General features: G+C 35.1%; 1 protein-coding gene across 2 annotated transcripts in view; it reads left to right on the top strand.

Moving 5' to 3' along the window:
* The window catches only part of LOC149794057 (uncharacterized), a 67365-nt gene that overhangs the window by 21394 nt on the left and 19354 nt on the right, over window positions 1-26617 (top strand). For both annotated transcript variants that reach the window (XM_089968004.1, XM_089968003.1), the window contains exons 9-15: window positions 1554-1646; window positions 5388-5541; window positions 12145-12618; window positions 16683-16783; window positions 17277-17380; window positions 18775-18848; window positions 20436-20537. In XM_089968004.1, the coding sequence (XP_089824130.1) occupies window positions 1554-1646; window positions 5388-5541; window positions 12145-12618; window positions 16683-16783; window positions 17277-17380; window positions 18775-18848; window positions 20436-20537 (1102 nt within the window). The remainder of the gene's footprint in view (window positions 1-1553; window positions 1647-5387; window positions 5542-12144; window positions 12619-16682; window positions 16784-17276; window positions 17381-18774; window positions 18849-20435; window positions 20538-26617) is intronic.

Raw genomic sequence — 26617 nt, 5'->3', positions numbered from 1 at the left:
TGCACCACACATTTTACAACAACAAAGACCAATATTGTGCTGATTGTGACTTTGTCCTTCCACTTCCTTATCATACCACAATATGACCAAACGTAGCTCAGAACATAGCCCTCAATGGCAGTGAATTACATCTGAGGTTTCTTTCTCAGTTTGACAATAACGGTGTTCTTGACTTGATAAAAAAGGCAAAAGATGGTCCAACTGCTGGTATTAGTGTATACAAATATGGCAACAGAGAAGAAATATGTTCATGAAACTATGATGAGCCACTAAGAAAAATTACATGAAAACAATGGGCACAAAAGTTCAAACCAGAATGCATGCAACTTTTCTGTTATCCAGAGACTGGCAAAGGGTGAAACCTTTGTCTGTTATAATACATGTAGTCAGCATTTCAGCATACCACATAGAGGAAGAAAGCTTGTAAAGAACATGTTTTGATAAAGTTCATGAAAGAAATTTTTTGTTCATTGAGCCCAAAAGAAATTCTCTGACTTCACTGTTGCCGTTACGAATTCAGAAACTCACTTTATTGAATTTATTGTGGAGCATTATCTACAAATAAGCGTTGCTGATCATGCGAGCAAGCTGCTTGTCAAAATGTTCCTTGACTAAAATAGCTGCCAAATAGAGCTGTGCAAGTATTAAAACTTAAGCAGATGCAATGAACTTTCTTTAATAAAGAAGAAAACATTGACAACATAAAATGCTAAGCCTTTTCTGTAGTCACAAAGGGAAGTAGGGCCTTGGACTTGGAGCAGTATTCAGTTGTAAGATATTTTGACAATACAGAAGGGCAATTTTGTTCTAGGATAATGTCTGTACCTATTTGTAAAATTAAGGCCACTGGAGAAAATATATTTAAATTGATTCTGAAATGAAAAGGTCTATTCCATATAATTATATAATTTCACTTGGATGTGACAGTAATAATGTCATGGTTAGAGAAAACAGAATTTAGATATTTCATACATAAACAGTCAGAATTGTTTTGCTCCAGTTGCCTATGTTATTTGCTTCACCTGGCAGCAGAAATGGCTTCTGCTAAACTTAACGCCAAAGTGGAGGCTCTTCGTGTTGACTTTTTTCACTAGATAGAAAAAAGTTCCCATAAGGAAAGGTTTTCTAAAATTCTATCAAGAATTTCACAAAAAAAGAAACTTAAAAATTTTAAAACATGCACATACTCTTTGGTTTCCACTAGACAAGTGTTTGAATTGTCTCTTGGACCTTTGGGTCCCCTTGAAGGATTTTTATTTGCTAATGAAGAGAAATTATATGCATGTGAACTAGGAAGTTATTGTAGAGTCAGTAGAAAGCAGCTCTGATCAAAGAGCAAACATTGTATCCATTAATAAATAAGGTTTGTCTGTATTGTTTTAGTATTTTAATCATTTTGCTATTTAAGGCAGCTACCTTACTAGATTTCTTGACCAACCTTCTTATTTTTCATTGGAAGGGGTAGAGAAATCTGCATTTACTGTTATGACAGATGTATTGGAACATGCCATGTTCACTAATTGTTTAAATGAAAATGTATATGACCTTTGTAGTGATTCTGATGAGGAGGAAATTAGCACCTGGAGGAAAAGAGATGAAGAGCGTAGGAAAGAAATAGAAAAAAAGCAAAAGGAAGCAGAGGAAAAGTGAGCAATGCTTTTTACACTTTAAGTAACTAATATCACTAGAGATTGAACTTCTTGAAAAGTACAAAAGTAGCTGTTTGACTGAATTATATACTTTCCAGTAAGATATAAAATATGAAGTTTAGTGACATTTTATGATTTTTGCTTAGTTGGTTTTTATCAGCATTTTTTTTCAGTACTTTATTGGCTATATCAAGCAAAGGAAATTAGAACTGGCAACACTTTACCTTATGGGAGAGGGACTATGGCCTATTTTTACGAAAACGTTAGTTTTTACTCAAAATCGAGTTTGGGTTAACTGAAAAGAAGTGAAACAGTTTTCATATGAAAATTGTAACAAATTTAGTTCATTTAGATGAAATATCCAATCAAGTACAAATGGTTGTTACATGGACATTTAACAATTTGGATCTTTATTGCAAACACGACTTAGAATTTATACTTTAAGTGTTATAAATACATGGTCAGGTCTTCGTATGTAGCATACATTTTCTAATATAGTAGGTGTAGCTCAGATGAGTATAGGTACATTTTCTAATATAGTAGGTGTAGCTCAGATGAGTATAGGTACATTTTCTAATATAGTAGGTGTAGCTCAGATGAGTATAGGTACATTTTTGTTTACCAGAAGAGCTGTTGGGATGGTCTCTTGTCCATCATCACTATTAGTACAAGTCTGTTATTGCTACACCTCCTATACTGTGCAGAGGTTTGCCATGAAACATGGTATATAGACTAGCTGGTCCTGAGTGAATATGGTGCCCATTGGACATCCAGTATGGCCACCACAGCAGCCATTCCTTTTTGTAATTGCTACTCATTAATATCAAGACATATTGACATGGCATTTTTACTAAAAGACTTCTTCATGATCGTTTTGTTGGTCCTCAACGAAAATTGTGCCAATCTGTGTCATGATGGGGTTGTTATGCCATCACTGTGGTAGGTGTGGGGTGGGATGCTTCCAATATGTATTTAAATTAATTTAGAAGTCCCAATGCCGACGGTTAAATGATTGAATATACAAAAAAGTGAAATTCAACTAATAACAATTTAATTACAATTCAATAATCAAATGATTAAAATTTCCTAAGTATTCTCCATCTGCTCGACCCTTTGATAGCCTGTTGCATCTTTTGATTTGTAGTGTGAGATAGCTTTACACCTGTCCTTGTATTCTGCTCATCTGTGTATTCTTCTCTCCTATTCCTCCAATTCCTTCTCTTCTTCCCGATTCCTTCTCCTCCTCAACTTCTCTATACTTCTCCTTTTCCACTTTTTCCTCCTCCACAGCTCTATACTGACTAGACTTGTAGACTCCAACTGCTCTGCTAGTCTTACTTCCGTCTCTCCTCTTAGAGACTCAGGACTCACTGAACTGGAAGTTGTCCCCAAAAAAGCTTCCTGTGAAAACACAAGGATGGTACAATATTTTCCTAAGCCCTCTCATCTCGCACTAAACCCAGCCTATCATCGATAATGGCTATTAAATTCTTTTGTCACACATTCATTCACATCGAAATACACGTTCTTGTATGGTAAAACGTCGTAATAAAAGCACGTTAACAATTACTTCTCATACATGCATCGATAAATTGTGTCACATCAGTAGATATTCCTAAGCCCATTATACTGACAATATCACAACAATCAGATACATTTATTTACATTACAGCTCATACAAAGTACACAAATATTCAAATATCTGTGCTCTGATATGTCCATACATCCATATTAAATAATCTTACACACTTCAACCATTTTACAAATTCACAATTCAAGCATGTGTAAATTCTAATATATCACATGAATAAATGCACTAGTTTACTACTTCTTAACCTAACAGCGAATTACAGAATTAATTCTGACCACAAGCTAACAATGTACATAATTCTCTACATAATACTCAAACACGTTTCTCAATTACGCATGTAAATTAAACACTACAAAGGTAATTCTACATACTAAACAATCCTAGTAATTAAGTAAACATACTACACATTACAATTGCAATGCCGTAATATTCTGCAAAATCAAGCAAATAACTTACTGGCCTTTATGAATCTTTGTCTTTCCTTAGAATGTCTTCTCTAAGATTTACCATCAAATTACAAGTGGTTCTCTCGAAATAACCCTATATTGCTCATCAGTCTTCCTAGGCAAAACTAAATTTTCACTTGCTAGTTAGAAGCTGTAATTTAGATCGAAATTGTTATCACACCCTCCGTCTCAATTCCGATTGGAAGTTGCTTTGATTCAATCCAATCATAGTTAGCATACAATGTCATTCTCACTGTCTGTCCATGTGGGGATTGATTTAGAACATGCCCCATTCCTTCATGGTTCCTCTGATCTAGGACAACGCTGAAACACCTAGATCACGCTAACGCCAGTGCCAATTCAAGATATCAGATCTTTCTGGTCATGGTTGTTGTTGTTTTGGGGCTTAACGCCATTTGTCAGCACACGATAGGCTATACATGGCGGCCAGTATTAATGGTGGAGGAAGAACCCGGGAAAACCCTGGAAAGAACCACCGACCCACGAGAAGCTACTGGCAAGCTTTCTCACATACCCACATTGGCTGAATCCTAGACTTGAACCGCCGCAGACAGAGGTGAGATGGCAGTGATCCGTAACGGAGAGTGCTTTAGACCACTAGGCCACTTGGGGCCCCTCTGGTCACGGTAACCTTGCGAAAGATATTAACTCTGGCCTGGGGTAATGTTTAGACAGCAACCATGGCTTATACTAATACCTTAGTTTATACATGACTTACGACCTGGCTGAGCACATGTGACACCATCTAACATCCATTATGGCTGCCAAACAGTGGCCATCTTGAAATCTTGTTATTCCTATTCCACCAGAATTGATGTTCATATCAACACGATGTTTTCAGTGAAAGTATTTTGGTGCAGTCTAGTTGGTCATAAATGAAAATAGTGCCAATATGGCCACCACAGTAGCCATCTTAAGATCATACTATGTTGGCACAGGGTTTGTACCAGAAGACTTCTTGGGATGTCTGGTTAGTCGTCAATGATAATTGTGCCAAACTTTTACCTTGAAATAACTGCCACAATGAGCATGTTGAAAATCTTGTTACAAATTCTCCTATTTGGATGGTCATAATAACATTGGGTGTTGCCAGTGTTGGGCTAGATGATTGTCATCGACATCTCCAGTATGACATGTTTTTTATTTTAATAATAATAATAATGAGGAATTTGTATAGTGCCTGATCTTTAGAAGCTCTGAGCGCTTTACATTAGACAACACCTATAAGATAAAAATAATAATAATATTATTACAAAAACAAACACCATGAAATTAGAAAAACATTTAAAAAATAAAACATGCTGAGAATATTTCAGGTAGGAAACATTATTAGGTCTTTAATATGCTATACTTTTTGCTATTTTAGAATTTAATTTCTGTAATTGGTTTAAATTTTTATGTGTTGAAATTATTCACTTTTTGTAAATGTATTCAACATGCTTCACGTATTATACCTTAAAGATTGATGAAGTCCTTCCTGAAATAATTGAAATCAACCAGAAATTTTTCAAAAGCTCTCTCGATGAGTATCATTGGGTTTGGCAGGTCTGGAAGAGAATATTAAAGCCCAACACTTTCATTTTAAGAACATATCGCATTGTGTGAACTGAGGCTACTAATACAGTGCAGAAGAAATCATCTGTTTGTGACTAAGTGTCATGCATGTCACTTTTCTCACAGGAGGAGAGTGGATGATGAAGAAAGATTAAAAAAGGCACAGGAGGAGCTAAAAAAGGAGAGGGAAGAGAAGGAGGCAGCTGATGAGTCAGAAAATAAAAGTCCTGGTGATCGACCAAAGAGAGAAAGAAAGAAAAAGAAGTTCTTTGATAGTGGGGTATGTTTTTACCGCAGGTGTCAGAGTAAAAGATGTATGATCAAGCTGAATATGTTTCATTTTTGGTGATTGTTTCATTTTCATAGACTTATACGATTTCTTTCACTTAATGCTATTTATTGGAGTCATTAATGTGAATTATGTTACAGGTGAGGTTTTAAAATAAAAACTATGTAGTCTTAATTATTAAATTTGTTCAATCTGGATCTGTTTTTGGATTGAGTGGAAATAGGACAGACAGTAATTGCAATGAGCAAGATAAATCTAAAAATATAGAACACAGCTAAGATGAGAGAAATATTAATATATCTAATATGAAATAGCTTAAAATATCAATATGCTGTTTTTAAATAAGTGATAATATAAAGAACAATTTTTATTTTTTTTTTGTTTTATGGAGTGAGTTTCGGCAGACAGTTCTGGAATTATCCCACACTTTCTGAAGCCAATGATGATTGTTGTTGTTTTCACTTTCTCCCATGCCCGGAGAACCCAATTACACACCTCTATGTACGTTGCACGACATTGTCGACCAGCTGGCGTGAAGGTGTGCATACCACTAGTCATCTAACGGATCCATTGCTCACGAACAAAAGTCTTAAATGGATGATTGATGGCAACATCCAAGGGCTGGAGCTTACAAGTCAGACCACCTAGTATAATGGCTATGTGGACTCCAGCATTGTTGATGTGTTTCTGCACAGTTGTATCCTTATGGGCAGCCATCGCGTTGAAAATCAGAAGAGATTGCTTCTTGAAAAATCCGCCTCTTCTTGTTCTGAAGCACTTATCCGTCCAGGTCTGCATCACCTCTGTATTCATCAAGCCTTTTATATTGCAGACAAGAACTCCAGCTGGCAAAGTTTCTTTGGGCATGGTTATCCTTTTAAAGATGACCATGGGTTTCAGTTTTCCTCCTGCAGCTGTGTAGGCCAACACAACAATTAAGTTCATTCGTTCGTGTCCTGTGGTATCAACCGCTACTGTCTTTACTCCTTTCTCTGCCACTGATCTGCTACCTGGAACCTCATCCATATTGATGATGTCATCATCTGCCAACTTCAGTTAAGTTATTTCCTTCTGAACAAAGGTGTTAAAAGCATCCAATTTATTCTCCTAATAGTCTGGAAGCTTCTGTCCAACAGTTGTACATGCCCGGACTGCAAGGTTGTTCCGTTTCATGAACTTGTACACCCAGTTCGCACTGCCATGAAAGGCCATGATCTTCATTTCTGTAGCAATAATTCGAGCCTTGAGTTTGATCGAAATCATTGAAACCGCACAGTTACTGTCACGTTGCAAATGTACCCATTTAGCAAGATTTTCTTCTAAGTTCGGCCATCTTGCCTTTCAACCTCTACGAGCTCGTTTCCTTGGATTCATCTTCTTAAGCTCCTCTTCCTTCAACTTCCAATGACATACATTCTTCTCACTGCAACTAAATTCTCTTCCAGCAGCTCTGTTCCCATGCTCCTTGGCAAACTTGATGACGTCTAATTTAAAATCGACCATGTATGATTTTCGTTTCATCATTGTGAAAATCTGATAAATTTTATAAATGCTCATGAGATTGATCACTCATTTATTTATAATAAGAGATTGATCCCTCGTGGGTATACCCTATACTGGGGCCCCAAGTGGCCGAGTGGTCTAAAGTGCTTTCCGTTACAGATCACTGCCATCTCACCTCTGTCTGTGTGGGATTGAGTCTAGGATTCGGCCAATGTGTGCTGAAAAATGGCATTAAACCATACAACAACAACACCCTATACTGGTATATACCGGTACTAACCCCAGCCGCTGAAGCCTAGGCCTAGCGGCATAAAGGAAGATAAGATCAAACGATAACCATTGCGGCCCTGCCTCAAACAATTCTTTGAACTCCAGCCAAAACGGTCAATGAAGCCTTGTTTACATCAGATGAGTGATCGAAACATTAGAGATATTTGCGTTTATGACAAAGGAAAGTACCGGTAGCCACTTTGAAGCACGTGGTTTGAAAACGGATGTTTACCGGTACATATTTGAACAAAACAACACACAGAATTATTCAAAAGATTTTATTAAACTTTATTGGAACAATAATGTAATAGTACTTAACAAAATAATAGGTACAGATCAATACCATAAGTAAGTTGTAAGTTATTAAAAAATCAACGCTATGTCATCTGCAGTCAATATAGGGTTGGCTCAGTTTGGCAAATAGCGAGGCTGAGTGCTTCTTATATTCGTGGGCATCTTATTTAAAATGTTTTTTAAACAAATCGTCAAAATCTGTGTCTTATCTATGGGTGCGTCTGACATACGTGAAAATACGGTAAAGCATATACTTGGATGAGCAGAGGAAAAACCTTGAGCAAGAGAGAAGAGGACAAAATAGAAAGCACTGGATGAGGAACTAGCAAAGTTAGAGAAGAAAGGCAGGCACTGAAAAAGACTTTGAGACAGTGGCAGCTGCTGCTGATAACTATGCACTGAAAGCAGAGACCCATAGGAAAATTAAAATTATCAAATAGTTTGAGGAAAAGGACAAAATCATTAATGTTGGAGCTGTTGAAACACAGCTTGATGACAAGCTACAAAAACTGAAAAATTCACTCTAAAATATTTTGAACTTTATAAATAGTTTAGTGTAGACAGGGTAAAATGAACATAGTTCAGTGACAGTACATTATTATAATGCCCAGATGTGGGATGTTTAGTATTAATGGGAATGACATTAATGATAATACTCTTGACTTCATGTTTTTTGTTTTTATTAATTGCAAGAAATGTTCCACTGAAGTAATAGTAAGTATTAACTTGTGTTTACATACAGTTTAATTTATGAATGCTTTAAAATTAATAATGCACTTGAACAACCTCGAAAAAGATCTTGAAAATTGTAAAGAAATAGGCTAATAACCCTGATTAAAGGTAAACACTAGTTATCCATGAATCAGCACTTGTCCATTTGGAAAATTTACCTGACCACTAGAAATTGTACCATTTCAATCTGGGCAAGAAAATTTTCAACCCCTGCACTTTTTTAATCCTATTTAAATTGATTTCATTGAAAGTGACACTTTGTCATTTGTGGTGATAATCTGCTTTGTGTGAATTGGCTTCAGTGTAGATGTTTTCATGTGGTCCAAGACCTTATCTTTGTGTTCAATTCTGCTATCCTTCCAGTCACTAAATTGAGCAATTGCCTGACTGAATATGAATGATAAAACCATGGTACGAGTTTATCCGTGTGAAAGCTGTTAATAGATAAAACCAAGGGTTGCAGCTGTTCCATTGCTCAGGGAACAATATTGTTTTCTATAAATGAGACGTCAACCTGTGTGTACAATGTGCCTTGAAAACATCAAATAGTACTACCATATTCTGATGACACTCGCTGATATGCAGTAATTTTTTTTTGATTGAGTATCTAGCAGCTTTAGCTTTTGGTTTAAGACAGTAGCTTCCAACCTTTTTGGCCGCAACCCTAAAAGAATGTTTTAGCCTCACCTCATGACCCCTGTTTCCACATTTTAATCATTTTTGCTACCCTCAAAAAACATCCTGGTGACCCTCTGCCACCCTCCAGAAAGATCTCATGACCCTGGGAGTTGAGAACCACTGTGTACTGTCCTTGTCTCCTCTTGTGTAAAGCTAGGAATTTCAAGACTGTATACTACACTGGTATTTTGTGGTTTGATAGAGCCTCTCCCTTTTAAGGACTCCTTTGGATTATGCAGCCCGCAATAATTGATTTTATGCCAGTTTCCTGCTTTTTACCTGAATGAGCGAAATTAGTTCTCTCACATCTGTTTCTACAGAGTAAAGACTGATGATTTGTTTAACAGAAGGCTTCATTTTATGGCATTGCTTTAGTACCTGATTCCAAAATATCAAGAACTTTTAGTTTGATACTGGTCTTAAAGCACATGAAAAAGCCTAATAGTTATTTTGATTACAGCAATGGAAAACCCTGAAAAGTCTCATAATTATCTTTATTACAGCAGTGGAAAACACTGAAAAAGGCCTCATAATTATCTTGACTACAGCATTGGAAAACACTGAAAAGTCTCATAATTATCTTTATTACAGCAGTGGAAACATTGAAAATGCCTCATAATTTTCTTGACTACGGCAGTGGAAAACATTGAAAATGCCTCATAATTATCTTGACTACAGCAGTGGAAAACATTAAAAAGCGTCATAATTATCTTTATTACAGCAGTGGAAAACACTGAAAAAGGCCTCATAATTATCTTGATTTTTATGGTACAGTAGTTATTTATTAATGTACAGACACAGACTGTCTTTTTTTGCAGCAGAATTATACTGGTTTCATTTCATGGTGATGATATCTATGCTGATTTGTCAAATCTTTTTTTTTATTATCCGCATGTCATAAGGTAATGACACTTAAAGTATAGCAACAATTATAGAAATGTGATTGTTATGATAAATCTGGATACTGGCTTGTCCATGTTTGATTATGATTCTGATTTCCTATTAGAATCGATTCATTTGATCAATTTTAAAGGTGTACTTCAGATACTTTAAATTGTACATAATTTTATGCAAAAAAACATCTGCATGATCAAGCTGTTGCTTACATAATTTTCTAACAGTGGCATCCAAGAAACAATAAATGTTCAAAGCAAATAGGACATCAAACCTTTTAAAAAATGTTTAAATAGCAAAGAAGAATTAAAAAGGAATGCTCAGAATTCTTTATCAGAAAAGACGAATGTGCAACAATTACATTTATTGGACATGTGTTGATTTGAGAATTCTGATGGCAGGAGAGATGATTGCCATCCCCACATGAAATATGTTTTTCAAAAATCCACGGATTACATCAACATGAGAGATGGCTTGAGATTGTCATTAACAGACCTGCCAACTCTTACGATTTTGCCGTAATTCTTACAAAATGACCATTAAAATACAAACTTAAATCATAAAAGCAAAACCTACGAAAAAATGATCATCGCAGAAAAGTCTGGATTATTTGTTTATCCCTGTTTGATTTGGATCAGGGTTTCATATTAGAATTACTGAAATTAGTCCGGGAACCAGACCTACTTTACAGCAGCACATCAGATTCTTTAAACTGCACATATTCATGTGAAGCATTTGCATGATCAAACTTGATTATATAAAAAAAATTAAATGCCAACCAGAAAGTGATGCATGTGTAAGACGAAAGAGAAAATAAGCTACAAAGAAGTGTTAATAACGGAGAAGAATAAAAAAGGATTATTCACATTCTTGTGAATAAAAGCTGGAAGGGATACAATGACTATTAGTGGACATCATGTGCCAATTTGTATCTCATGGTGGGAGATATGATTGCCGTCATCATATGAAATGGAACAAAATTATATCAAGTTGAGAGATAGCAACAGGCCATTGAGCTGCATAGGGTTTGGAACTAAAGTTTGTGCAACTGTACTAGTGGTAAATAAAATAAATGCTTACTTTGCAAACTTTTAAGTTGAACATAATGTTTATTGTTGCTGCATGTTTCAAAAACTGAACTTTTAATTACATTTTCCAGCTTTACAATAGCAGTTTATGCTATTTTGTTACACCTTACTGAAAACTGGTCAGACTTAGGGGGGAAAAAATCAACTGCCTTGATGAGATGGACTCGACAGGGTTGGCAGGTCTGCATTAAAAATCTGCATTCAGACAAGCTTAATGTTCTAGTGGACTGGCATATCAGTCAGAACGGATCTTGAGACTGACACTAACAAGCTAGCATTTTGCTAGCTACAGTTCTGATCTTTCTAGCTGAAATAAATAAGAATTTTTCTGCTACTGATATTTTGGAAGTGTTTAAGTTTTGTTTGCAGAATACAAAATATGCTACAGGACATTGAAAATAACCTGGTTTTTGGTAATTGAAGCCATTACAACCATCAAGATGCTGCTGGTAGTAAAAATAATTAACGTTGAGTCTAACAGAATAGACTGATTCACACAGAATCATCCATTCACCCGTTGGTGGTCTTGAGTTGGATTTGTGCTCATTGGTGATGAGAATGGAGCCCTAGGGTAAGGATGTCTCTTAAGTTTGATTGGATAATGTATATGCAGAAGAAACCAATGTTCATAGTCAGTTTTGTTTCTTTCATAAAACTCATCCAACATAATACAGGCACTACCTTCTAGGGCCCCCACCATCCAAGTTACATCCCTGAAAGAGTTTGTAATTCTGGTGTGCAATTCTACTCCAGTAGTAATTTTGGGACTTTGTGATAGGCTCTTTACTGAAGGTGAAACCACATTTATCCGATTTATCTATTGCTGAGAAGACATTTTTAAACTTGCATTACTGTAACAAGACCAATGAAGTGGTTGGCTCCTTTTCCACTTTGGTGGGCTGGATTTACAAGATAGTAGATGTTTAACATATGATCAGGCACTGTTGAAGAATATATTTCATTGGTTTGGCTCAAAAAGAACTATTTAGAAAAAAAGTAGACTGAGCTTTGTCTACAAATAGTTTATGTTTGTATCATCTGAATGAAATACATTTTGAACTGACCTACATTTTAAAAAATGGTATGAGCATGAGAAAAAAATAAAACTAATATGCAACATGCTGATCTTTTTCAGGATGAAGAGGACGGAACAAAGAATACTCCAAAGTCTTCTAAGAAAGAAAAGCATAAAGATTCAGGTGATAGTATAAAAAAGGAGACACCATCAAAACAACTGAAGGAAAAGAAGAAATCCAGTGATGAATTGAAAGACTCTGGGGGAGAGGAAAAACTTGACTCTGCAGAGATTGTGGCTAAAGAGACAAAAGCAGAGAGTGATGAGAGAGAGACCAAAATAGAAAAATCAGACATTGGTAGTGTTGGAAAGGACGAGTCCATGGAAGATTCAAGGAGTGAGCCAGCAAAGTTCATAGACAAAGTTGAAGGAACTGAATCAAAAGAAAAGACAAAAGAAATAGATCTGAAGGACGAAGTGAAAGGAATGGATTCAAAAGATCTAAAAGAAAAGACAAAAGATTCTGAATCAAAAGACAAAGGGAAGGAAAGGTCCAGGACCAAAGATAGAGAAGAAAATGCCGATAAGAAAAAGGTGCCTTTTTTAAAAAAAATCTTTTATTTTATAATTTTAGAAGAGTTAGCAAACAAAACAGCAGGGTCTGTATTCCTTTTCCCATCCTTATATATGTAAGTGTGTTTCTACTTGTCTGGACTGCATTGAAGACAAATTTAGCAGCAATGTTGTAGATAGTACAGTGTATTCCACAAATTAAGGGTGAGATAGTTTAAAGTCAAAATCCATCACTTTTGTTTCGAATATCTCGTGTAGAGGAAATACAAAGTTTGAGCTATTAACCCTTTCAACACTATGGACCGCTCTACCGGTCATGGGAAGTAAGTCCCCAAACACTATGGACCGCTTTACCGGTCTGGGGCAGTGTTCTTCTCTAACGTTATAGTACCAGTCTATATAAATTTTAGGGTACCTCTAATAACTTCCTACTTGTAATGTAGATATTATATTTGGATTATCTCGTGAGTTTAGCTTGTATACAACTAGAAATATCTAACAAAGTAGGCACTTTTAACGACTCTTCTGAATGGTGAAATTTGTATCCAAAATGGCAGAGTTTGAAGAAAGATCAGATGAGAGTGAAGTGTCAGATTTAAAATTATCAGAGGATTTCGACCTAGTAAAGTTGGATGAAAATGAGAGAAGGCAGCTGGAGAGGCAATGGAATGCGCTTGTGGGTGACAGTGATGACGATAAAGAGAACTTTGAAGGTTTTGAACTGGAGGAAGTGTACGCTCCATGGGGTTTTGTTTGGTCAAAGTTGGAGAACCAAAAAGATTTGTTTCAAGGCATTTTATGGAATTTTAATTATTATGGACACCATGAAATTTGCCAGGGATGAGTACATCTAGGGTCTATTGAACAAGTTTTGGGAACTTTCTAAGTTTTCTAAGAGGTAAGTAGATAATACTTGTATTTTACCTGTTGTGTTACCTGTTTGCACCTGTATTTTAACAGTTGTAATGCATATGCACATTTTAGTCAGTTAGTCATACAATTTGATTTTTAACCTTGATTTTGACACCTAATCCAGCCAGATACCTTTAAAATTGGCAAAGTTATGTTATTTCAAAATCTGCAAGTCATTTTGCTTTACATCTCCAAAGTTACTTAGTATTGAGGACTGTATGCTTCCAAAGTTACCTAGTGATGAAAAGGGTTAAGAAGTTTATGTCAGTTTATTGGTAAGATTTTCACCATAATTCTTGCAGAAATGTCAGGAAAGTACAGGCTACAGTTCAGTGTATCAAAAATAATACATTGGGATATAGGATTACTCTGATGAAAAGATGAGATGTTCTTGTGCAGAAATGAATTTCACTGACCATGCTACCCCTGATCACAATTAACAGATACCATTCCATGATCGCAGACCACTCCGGTGGCCTAGTGGTTAGAGCATCAGCCTCGGATACATGAGGTCGTGGGTTCGATCCCCAGCAGTCGTACCAAAGACTTATAAAAATGGTACTATCAGCTGTCTGACTTGGCACTCAGCATTAACAGGTTAGTGTTAGGACCGGTTGGCCTGGTGTGAGGATAATGTGACTGTGTGGGACATCATGCTACATGTCTGTGGCATGATGCCTCATTGCTAGACATCACTATAAACTGTCACACTGCAGACATCGTAGCAATATGACTGAAATATTGTTAAAGCTACCTTAAAATTCCAAATCACACACACACACACATAGATGAGACAGTCTGGCTGCAAGAAGGGCCTTTCCAGCTTGTTGCCGAGTTTTAACATAACTGAGTTATGCTTGCTCACCTGTGTCTTGGCATGTATAATCTAGTTGGAGTGGCTGTTCTCTACCTCACTGAAGAAGTTATCATACAAAGACTTAAAAATAGCAATAGCTTCAGTTCACAGGGTAAATGAGCTGTATGCACTGTCTGCAGATCTGAACTACATGCATTTTCATTTTTTTATATATGTATATTCTGCCTACTATTATCAAGCATTCTTCTGTAGAATCCAAGGATAGCACTCTCCGATCTGTTTGGCATATATTTATAATTCTCTATAATTAATTCAATATACCTTGATTTCTTTCATAGGAATCTGGCATGGCTGTGTAGATAAATGATAATTAATTGCTAGGTCGTCATGCAAGTGTGTCAGCTACACATGAGTGCACACAAAATCTGATTCTGACAACGGGTGAATTTTGGGTGAAAAAAATTGGGTCCAAAACAGTTAGTCTTTTCCCTCTGTACTTTTTAGTGCAACTAGAACGTCCAGATTGTTTGGGATCATTGTAGAGCTAAATCTGTCTAACTTTCTATAATATCACCCATTTTAGTGTATCACACATGACCTTCACATTACAGAGCTTGGCAGTAGGCTACTACCTCCTGATGCATAAACGTGGCACCAGGGGTTAATGAGTTAACCATTTTTCAGTCATATCACTACAATGTCTTCAGTGTGACAGTTTATGGTGATGTCGAGCACTGGGGCATCATGCCGCAGACATGTAGCATAATATCCCACCCAATCACATTATCCTCACACCAGGCTGACCAGTCCTAACACTAACCTCTTAATGCTGAGAGCCTAGTGAGGCAGCTCTTAGTACCATTTTTATAAGTCTATAAGTCTTTGGTATGACTCAGCTGGGGTTCAAATCCATGACCTCACACATCCAAGATGGACACTAACCACTAAGCCACTGGAGCATTTTCCATACTGTGCTCATCTTGCAGTTGTTTTTTCATTTGCTGTGGTTCTTCTACCTCTAAGGATGACAGGATTCAGTTTGTAGTTTGTAAAACCCATCTTTGTTAACAATTTAGATAAAGCCTCCTTAAAACCACCATGATATTATTTGATTCATATGTACTGGATGAAAAAATTGATACTGCAACTGGACATACTTTGTGAGCATTTCCAAAAGCTACTTTGAAGGTGCTACAATGACTAAGAAACTTTGCAGTGGCTTACAAACTTTGAGAACTTTAAATTGTGTTTCTTTAAATTGTTAATTGTCAAATGTTCTGTTTTCAAAAGCTAATCATGTCAATAAATAATCTTTGTGTTGTTGTTGTCAATAATATCAGAACATTGTTGTATAACGTGGTGTATAACCAGTTCCCGTCAGTTTGGTCTTTTTAATAACAATGCCACATTTGATTTGAAAATCATCACATTTGGTGTTAAAAATCATCTATAATTTTACTAAAAATAGAACATAAAAATCCTACTAAACAATCCTTTTTTATGCAGAGGTGTGGAATTTTTTATTTGAACAGGTAGTTCCAGCATCATTGAAGATACTTGCATTTATTTAAAGTTACTGATTTTGTATATGTTCACAAACAGTATAGTAAAATAAGCTGTTTACAGGTGTAAACGTTAAAGTCTTGGCTGACAATAATGGCCCAGAATTAAAAATAAACTTATTGAATTGTAAAATTATCACCATGTTTTGTAAATTATTCGTTACATTGTTATAATGACCAAAACTTTTAACTTTTTGCAGCTTCAAAAGGTAATGAGAGAACAGGTTAAAAGATTCAGATTTGAATTCGTACTTGCAAATGATCCCTTGAAAATTACCTTTGTGTCTATCATTTTAACCAAACTTCTCAAAGACATGAGAAAGGAAACACTCCAGATATGATTGTGTAAAATGATTTTACATAGGTATTTTGATTCATTTGAAATTTCAGACATTCAGCTGATATAATTTATATAGCCTTTGTTATCTGTCTACTCCTGCAGTTCATTTGTGTTTTCTGTTTCTGCGTGTGTACATGTTCATGCAGAAGCATTTATGTTTGTTTACAAATTTTTATTTAATCAAATATGATTTCTTTAGTATATCAAAGATGAATTCTAAAAAAAGAGAACTATTGTCTAGTTGAAAACGTAATCTAGCCTTGCTGACATCATGATAGAAATTCATTGTTCTTTCTATAAAATAGTGTGAGATTTGTATGCTTTTATCATTTTTTTTAATGCAGATTCACCTTGCATGGCAGTTTTGATTAGTTGTATAAATTAAATATTACACATCTTTATCTGAACAAAATATACACTTGTTGCATTAGCTCTATTTTTATATTTTACCCAGGAAAGCAGATCAAGTCAACATGATCATAAGAATTCTGTGGTAGATAAGGAAGCAGAGAGAAAGAGGAGGTTAGAGAAAGAAAAAGAAAGAGAAAGGAGATTGTAAGTTAATATTCTTAGTTTTGAATAGCTAACTGTTATTTATATAGGTCATATGAATTTATTTCAGTGTGCTAGAATGCTAATTTACTACAAGTCACCTGTGAAATCTAAGGTTTTATATTTAATTTTATATCACTTGTACAGCAGGTTCTAAAACTTGTAGTCCAGGTTTTCTGTAATCCTGAAAATAGATGGAGTTTAATGGGGTTGCAGTGAAAGTGTCGGTTCAAATCAAGTGCTTCAAGACCTAAAAAAAAGCAAATGCTTACATTACTACAGGAAAGTATAAAAATATATACAATGACTTAAATAAGATTGGTCTTATAAGGACAATAATTACTAGTTTAATAACTGTGTATTGAGCCACTTAAATATCCCACAAACATTTCTGATTGGAGTACATGTGTTCCTGCCACTTATAACTTGTTAAAGTATGATATCATAGGAAAAGGAATTAAATAATAAGCATCTAAATATTTTATTGCTCTTTCAGGAAGGAGAAAGAAGCAGAGAAGGAGAGGATGAAAAGAATAAAATATGAACAAAAACTAGAACAAAAGAAAAAGGAGAAGAAGGAGAAGAAAGAAAAAATCAGTTGTAAGTTCTTTGTAACTTTATGGCATCAACGTAAAATTACCATGTAGGCTCGCTTGAATGTTGAGTCCAACTGCACAGACCCAGATCTGCCATCACATAATGCACCTGCAGATCATGGTCTATGCAGTTTGTTAGCAGTAATCCTTAGAACCAGTGGGATAGGCTATGATCTGCTGACCAGATCATCATGTGACAGCAGAACGGAATCTCTGTAGTTTCCAGGTGGACTCAGCTTATAAATGAGTATATACCATAAATACCCATCTGTTATTTGAAATTTAATCAAACTTATAGCTTTAACATATACATTTAAATTTGAATCTTTGATATAGGTTTCACTATCTGCATTACACAGTTCAGTTTTCATGAAATGTCCAACTGTTACTATTTGAGTATTTTTTTATCTCTTGGTTTTGCTTTTCAAACAAATACTGTTATGAATGGGATTTGCAAGTAAATCTAAAACTATGAAGTTTGAACAATATTTATCCCACCCACCAGCTACATGTAAGTAATAAGGGTGGGGTGGGGTCATAGAGCAGTCATAATGTCCATCTGTCTGTCTTGTTTGTGAACATTTTCATTTCTAGAGCATAACTCATCTCAAACTATTAAGAATATTTCAATCAAAGTTGATACATATGTCAGGCAAGTTGCATATAAGTGCCATTTTCATGTGCAGCTAATATGGCAGCCACAACAACTGTCTTGAAAATTTTATTTTCACTACTCACCCTGAATGGATGATCATGACCAAAAGACAAATAATGTCTTTGTCCTAAATGAAAATGGTGCCAATCTGACATGTCCAGCACACAGCTATTTGCAGATCTTTGTTATTGCTAAACAGGTCAAGCATACCATACTTATGAGCTATGACCATAATCATGTAGCAATATAAGGCCTAAGAAAATGCGCATGTGATCTTATATTTTAAAATTCTGTAAGTTTTCTTGTCAGAGAGATTGTATGATCTTACAATTTTAAAATTCTATAAGTTTTCTTGTCAGAGAGATTATGTGATCTTTGGCCTTGGCTGCTGGTGATGAATGTGCTGTGAATGTTTATATTTCCATTGGCCCTTCACATTCAATAAACTTGAATGGATTTAACAGTACTTATGCCAACAGCATTGTCGTAAAAGTTAATGTAAAAGTGTCATTTGATACTTGTTTTTCTTTCGCTTTTCTTTTTATTGTTTTGAGGGGGTTGAGTGCAAGTCTAATTAAAATTACATCTGTTTCAGAAATCAGTGTCATTCGCGACATTGGCTTAACATCAATAATTGGACTAGACAGTTGTGTCAAGAAAAGTTTTTGTAATTGACTTGGTCCGTTATCCAGTTTTGATTTTTTTGTACAGTATGTTGTGATAATGCTTTTCATTTTCTCTAGTTATGCAGACAGAAACGAAGCTTGTACAGATGGATATTGAGATCAAGAAATCTCTTATGAAAGGCGGATTGGCTGTAAGTTTTCCTTACAAATAGACATAGTTTTAATGTAATATTCTCCATCTTACGGTGAGTGGACAGAAAGTTTTTTACTTTCCTCATGAAACCTTGAGTTCTGGTCCATATGGGTCTAAATTCTTTAGTTTCAATATTTATATTTTTATAAAATTGTCGCATTTTTTTCTTCTATTTCTTTTCTTCTTGTTTTGTTTTTTAGGCAATTTTTTTTCATCCATCCATTCTTTGTCATAGTTTCATTTCGATAGGCATCCACAGATGCATGAGGTTGTGGGTTCGAATCATACCAAAGACACATCAGATTGGTACTAGCCTCTGCCTCACTTGGCGCTCAGCATTAAGACATTAGTGTTGGACTGGTCAGACTGATGTCAGGATAATGTGAATGGGTGGGACATGATGGTACATGTTGGCAGCATGAGACCCAAGTTCTAGACATCACTAAAAACTGCCACACTGCAGACATCATAGAGATATGACTGAAATTTTTTAAAGCCACACAAAAAATCCAAGTCATACACATTTCCATAGTATAACATTAAAACCGTTAAGTGTATGTCTGTGAAATTTGGCACACATCTTCTGGAACTAGTGATAAGTATTGAACAGATGATGCTTATATGCCATCAGATATGGATAAAGATGACAAAAATGAAAAGAAAAACCATCTAATATTATTTTTGTGATATGTACAAATAACAGCACTGGGAGGAATTCCTGCAGAGAGCAGCCTACTAATCTAGATTTTCTGACCAACTGCTCTTTCTGTTGTACTTCACATACCTTTATCAGACTGTACAGGTGGTTTGCTTTATATAGGGTACAAAGAACCTTATTTGAGTCAAGTGAGGTTATGATACCAGACTTAACCAAGCTCTGACATCAGGAAAACACCCACAACAGTCTTGCTATATAACAATTCCGACATAATAGCTTTGTCTAATTGATGAATTTGATGTTGATCTTGATTATTTCCATGCTGCATTATAATGACATTGTTGCATTGTACAGCATTAACATAAAGAGAGGCTTATGTTAGACAATGTGTGGTTGTATTAATATTGAAAATGTTTTTGAAAACTCAACAGTTGTGGTTAATATTTGTGGTAAGAAATTAGTCTTCAACTTCTTCAAGCATGCATACTGTAGAAATAATTTCATAACTGTAAAATTAAGTATAAAATGTCAAGATTAAATGTAGTATTTTTAATATTTATGAAGTAATGAACATAGCAAGCTCATTTGCAAAGTTACCATCAAATGTGATCAGTGACTGCTGTATGAATGATACTAATGCTTATACTCTAGTGATGAACAAAGGAAAAGAAAGCCTATTTACATGTTTGTGATTGGAGATCATTGTAGTGTCATTTAAGGCAGTCTCACTGGGGCCTTATAAGATTGTCAATTTCATCCTCCATAAGGCAGTGACACTGGGGCCTGAAAGATTATGTCAGTTTCATCCTCAGTAAGGCAGTGGCAGGGGGAGATATCAGTTCTATCTTTGATAAGGCAGTGATACTGGGGCCTAAAATGATTATGTTGATTTCATCTTTGTATATTCTTTCACTCTTCTGTTCTCAGGATGTAGACAAATGTATTGCAATTATGGCTGATCTGGAAGCTTTACCAGTCAATCAAGTGATGTTGAAGAAAAACCCAGACATTATGAATACTATCAAAAAGGTGAGTGAGATGGACAATTGTAACATAGTGATATATCACTGATTTCCTATCTTTTATTTTGTATTGCATGTTGGGGTTGTTCGATTTCATGGAACGTCGCAAGTTTGACATTACTGTGGCTAAAATGTATGTGTGTTCTGTTTGATGGTGGAAGGAACCAGTTAATTAAAAAAATAAAAATCATGATTACCGTCACTGTAATTTAGTTTGAATTTTTGGGTTCCACAAACTGTGAATTTAAAGATCTAATGTAGAATTTGTGTGCCATGCATATGTACAGACGCATGTTACGTCAGATAAGAAATTATTAGCAGTATCATGAAAATTCATGTCTCTAGTGATAAATTAATGTACAGTAAATATTGTCAGGGCTGTTCCAGTAAAACATATACCCCCCAGGGGGAAGGCACTTTCAAATTCACCAAACCCACAACAGAAGCAATTAAAAAAATTATGATCCACCATCAGATATGTTTTAATCAAAAAACACTGTCCTCTACAGAAGCATAATTTTGTTAACATAATTTTTGGCTATGGGTTAGTGGGCGATAGAAGTGATTTTAATATCTGGTTTGAAGTGATTTAAATGAAAGCTAGCTGTAGGTAATCTGCTGAATTCTTATAGATCACATAATCTACTGCATTTTTTTTATTTGTATTTATTCATTATAATCAATCATTTGTCCTTTTGTTTGTTTGTCTGTCAGCCATGTACATCTCTGATACTGTGAAATCACAAATTTTCATGGTGGCTTATTATTTGTATATGTCATTGATCAGTTCCTTAATACCTACTAATTTAACGTCCATGAATACAGATTTTATAATAGGGATTTCTGTTCTAATACAGAAATCATGAATTTGTATCCTTACTAAATTGTGTGTTTACTAAAGTGATCACTATGTTTTGCTTTTTTTCTTTGTTCTCAGGCTTGCTGTATTTGATTAAAATAATAGTTAAATCTTGTATTACTTTAAATGTGTAGTCAGATGCTATGATTCCTTGTTATGTTTTTTTCAATAAATGTTTTGGTAAACTTATAATACATGATTTGTCAGAAGAAAAAAACACAATAATGCCTGAGGAAGTGATGTTGCATTATTTCTGCCTACTTTTACACTATATAATTTCTTGTAAGAACATATTTTAGTTAACGATGTTTTATGTTTATGCTTGTTGCAAGTCAAGGAATCTTTTTTCCCAGAGTACTCCTCACTGAAGTTAACTGTATTGTCAACAGAATCATCATCATCACTGATGGCCTAGCAGTAACACTGCACTTTCAATCCAGTTGCCACAGGTTCTATCTCCCACTTCTAGTCTTTTATATGAGACTTATACCTATGGCCCGAGGGGCTTTCATGGCAGAGTGGTATAAGATGCTTGTCTTGTGATACAGATCTGAGGGGCTTCCATGGCAGTGGTACAGGATGCTTGTCATGTGATTACTTGCCTCCAGTGTGTAAATGAGAATGTTGTCAGTTACTTTTGGAAGATCATTGGTTCTACATAAGCAGTGTTTGGTGTCTCAAAAGGACTTGGATTTTCTTCAGCAGTAAAACTGGCTGCTTTATATAGATTTTCTTCATCTGAAAATGGTGTAAAGGCCATAATGATCTACCGAAACCTGAGATCTCATGTCTAAATGGCTTCAGCTGTTGGAGATAAACATCAAATCAACAGAGGCTCCGTGTGCCCAAGTGTACTAAGGTGCTTGCTTTTACATCACTTGCACATCTCACAGAGTGAGTTTTTGTCACAGATCAACCAGTTTGAGTTGGTGGTCTTTTGGGGTTCTTTCTCCACCTAATATATTGTTAACAAAACACAAACCAAACAAAACTAAATCAACCAACTAATCAACTGTGGCAACAACAGCAAAGGTACTATTCCATCATTTTTGCCACAGCTATATGAGTTTTTACATTTTTACTCTAGTAATTTTTGTAGACCTTTGATATCATCAATTTTGGCTTTCTGACAGTTACCAAAAAGTCATCATCAGTTTGTACAAATGGATTTTTCATGGTGAGCATATGGATTGGAGAAGTCTTAAGCAATCTGCATCACACACTGCCGATAAGTTTACATTTTAGCTCACTTAAAGTTTCTCTAACAATTCCCATTGTTCCAATTAGAACTGTTATAATGTATTCATGCTATATAATATTCACCGATATCTGGAGATATGCATCTGTAATAAATATTTATAACAAAGTATGAGAATGCATCAGTGTTTTTCAATGATGCATTTGAATTGAGCAACAACCAGAATCAGCAAACCAAGAAATAAAATTATTCACATCTCTCCGGCAGAAGTACAATGTATACTGGTAATTATAATCTGACAAATTTGCAATTTTTTTTCTCCAACCATACTGATTCAGTGGACATAATCACCAGAATGGACAGAAACAGACCAGAACAGATATAACCAGAAGGTTAAAATCAATTTGATACATCTTTTAAGGAGCTAAATTCACATTGGTTTAGTTAACTGCACACCCTTTGTCTTCCCTTTGATGTACCTGTAATTTCTTACTGAAGTTGAGAAAATAATGTTGCACACATAAAAATGAGGCACATTTCTACTCATTATTTTTTTTTAAATACTTCTCCATTCCAGCCTGTTTTTATAATATTGTCCCTCCACATACTGTTTGTCTTGTTTATGATATGTATCTAAATTTCTCACTTTTCCTACTACTGTACTAATTGTCTGTGAATATGCATATCCATGTTAAATGCAACAGGGAGACTAAATCCAAGATTGAAAACCTCTACATTTCTGGAAGTATTCTGCTTGGATTACATGTTTCTGCACAAAGCTCAAGAAATCATGACTCACTGTGCAAACACCCAGACATGAATTTTCTCCGTTTTAAAGCGGAATTCTGCTTTTCTTCTGACTTGAATCCGATTTTTCTTGATATAGTCTGTTTTTTTATTATTATGTCCAATCCAGGTTTTTTTCCAGGTTTTTAAATGGTCTGTTCGGTCCAATTCTGCAACAACCCTTGTAACTTATTCGCTCCATATATTAGTTAGCCCACGACTCTAGTAAAGAGTATTCTGATTGGTCAAAAGTTTAAATTCATCCAATGAATCTTCGTGCAAATGAAACTGATGGCAATGGAAAGAAGAAGCGTGCTTACAAAAAATGGCATCCCGAGTTGTTGAGAGAGACCATGACATAAGAAGTTTAGATAAAGGTTTTAAAAATGTATGGAAATTGGAATGGCTGGAGCGAAAAGTCGACGGAAATTTAGTTGGTCAGTTTATAAGAAAACTAAATGCTCGAGGACTGGCATTTTGTGACCTTTGTAATAAAGATATAAATTACGGAAGTTGTGGTTGGAAGAGTCTGGAACAGATGTAGCCCTCTGTCGGAATATGTGCACTGCATGTCACCAACACAAGCTGGAGCTTGAAAGGAAAAAGGCTCTCGTTGAGAAGGAAAAGAAACGATTGTACATTGACCCAACACAATCATTGGTGACAAAAATGAAGACTAATTAAATCTTTGATAAAGCCGCAAAAAGAGCTCGACTGGCATATCAGCAGGTTTTGTCCAGTGGACAAAAAGACAAGTGAATATATGGGATTATATGGGATTATTTGTATATAGGTGATGTAGTTGGGTGTTTATTTTACAGATTTGTTATGAAAAGAGAGAAGTGTGATATGTTGGCAGCAAAAAAATGCCAAGTTATTGACTTAATTACAGTGTGAATACTGACATGCACATGAAATAATTTAAGCACCAATAGTATTGGAGAACAGATTCATGTGACAATAAATATTGTGAAATTATTCAAGTTGAACATTTTTGGTAAGTTTGTTAGTTTTTCAGATGATTATTTTGTTATATATTATAATCATAAGTTGCACCAGCAGCACTTTTTTTATGATTGTGAAATGCATTTTTGGCCAGGGGCCTAAGGCCCCCTTTACCCCCCCCCCCCCCCGATCAGGGGTGCTTCCCCTTGAAACCCCGTTTCGGGAGGACATCCAAACCCCAGTTTCAGATATTCAGGTTTTTTTATGGAGGACCAAAATCATGTCTGAAACACCATGTTATTAAATTTTCAAGTGCTCATGATCAAATTTTTATCAGTATAGACACATCTGTGATGACAGTTTTTGTGAAAAGAAAACCATAACAGCTGCACCATTTTCTGGACCTACACAAATTTTAAACATGCTTTCAATACTGCACCAAAGAGTCAGCTGCTTATTTCAGTAACAAGTCTTCCAAACTCAGGTCTGTAGAGGAAAGAAAATTATGTTAATAAAATGATGTCCCTCACTTTTTTTAGTTACAAGTAGGACAATCTCTCAAAAGATTCTTTTTACTAAAATCTTACTTCTATTATCAATCAATCAGGAACAATCAAACCCAAATATACTCTATTTTATCTTCACTGATTTATAGTATGGTTCTCGTTTTTTTCGTATCTGTAGTAATGCGAGTCCTTCAACAACTCTCAATGGTTGTAAGCCTTTTTCGACCATATTGACTGGACACACTGCAAGATAATGTTCAAGTAACACAAATACCATGGGATAACCAGAGACCAATAAAACCAAATAAATTAGTTATCTCCCCTGCAGGGATGCTGCCAGGTTTTCAGGATTTATTCATTGTTTTGTGTGTGTGTGATCTCCAATGAAGAAGGTGGTGGTGGGAGGAATAGCCATTGTTAAATATCTCCCTAACACTTAAATATATGTCACTTTTTCTTACTGTTCCACTCTGTTAAGGCTCTACTCAAATCAAAATACTCAAAGAGCTGTCATCTCTAGCTGTATAGCGATTATTACTGTGATGTCATCGGGCATGGTCACGTGGTTGTGGTGGGGTCTTGGTTTGGATGGCAGAAAGACCATAGGCTTACTCCCTATTCGACAGCTAATTGCAATGTTGTCAAAACAAAGAATTAAAAAATTTCTAACAATTCAGATGTATACTTGATTCATAGTCATTGAACAGGTTCTAAAATTGATGTTTATTTTGGAGTCATGTTCCTCCATCACATTCAAGATTTGAATATTTGAATATACCAACAGTGAAATTAGTACACTTGCATCCCAGATTTCTATCATGGCTACTTAAAATGTTATTTAATGTGAGACTTTAATGCCAGAACTTATAGCTTCAGTGATTTTTGGGTTAAAAAAATGAATTTCTTCTCAAACAACTCAATTTAGTGCAGATTACATTGTTTTTTTAATGATACTGTGAGAATTCTTGACATGTAAAAATTGCACAAGAAACGAACAACATCAGATTAGAAAATTAATACCACTGGGAAAATACTGACAGGAATATGCAGAAATAATGATATTATTATTTAAATGGAATATGTGATGAGAATACAAGTGCTGGTTCTACAACTTTGCAAAATATATCTTGTACAACTATTATGTTGTTTCTAACGACACTAATATGGCAATAATTTTTGCACACATGAAGCTGACCCACTTTTTACTTTAGTCCCTTGCTAATTAATAGTTTTAGATTTTACAACAAAACTAAGCACATTTTACCTTTTTACAATAATGCATGATTACAAATATTTAGATTGCAAGAAAATAGAAGTTACAATTTTATTAAAAGTACTGGTAACAGTAAAACTAAAGGAGATGGTAAAAAAGAATCAGGATGAACAGATTAGTAGTGTAGTAAAGAATCCATATATCAGAATGACATCAAGTATTTTTTTTATCAATTTCATCATTAGTTAATAACACTGCTTCAAAATGTTGTGTACTAGATAATAGTAATCCAATTTTAATACAAAAACCAAATGATGGCTTGGAATTAAGTGCCAAAAAGTCTGCAGAAAATATCACCATGATCAAAATAAAATAGGAAGAACCGAACACAAACAGGACAAATTTTATCCATCTTGCTTCGAGTTTACACAGATCATTCAGTCTCTTATGTTTTGATGTCATTTAATTTTTGCACAAAAAGAGCATGTACTTCATTTTGGTAATACATGATCTGAAAGTTTGTCTCGTTATTCTTTTATTGCCATAGTGGTTCTGCCAACTAGAGATCTGCACTCGCATA

The sequence above is a fragment of the Sinohyriopsis cumingii genome, chromosome 8, assembly GCF_028554795.1.
Source record: "Sinohyriopsis cumingii isolate HCF-2022 chromosome 8, ASM2855479v2, whole genome shotgun sequence".
NCBI lineage: Eukaryota > Metazoa > Mollusca > Bivalvia > Unionida > Unionidae > Sinohyriopsis > Sinohyriopsis cumingii.
This window is presented reverse-complemented; position numbering and strand designations above follow the sequence as displayed.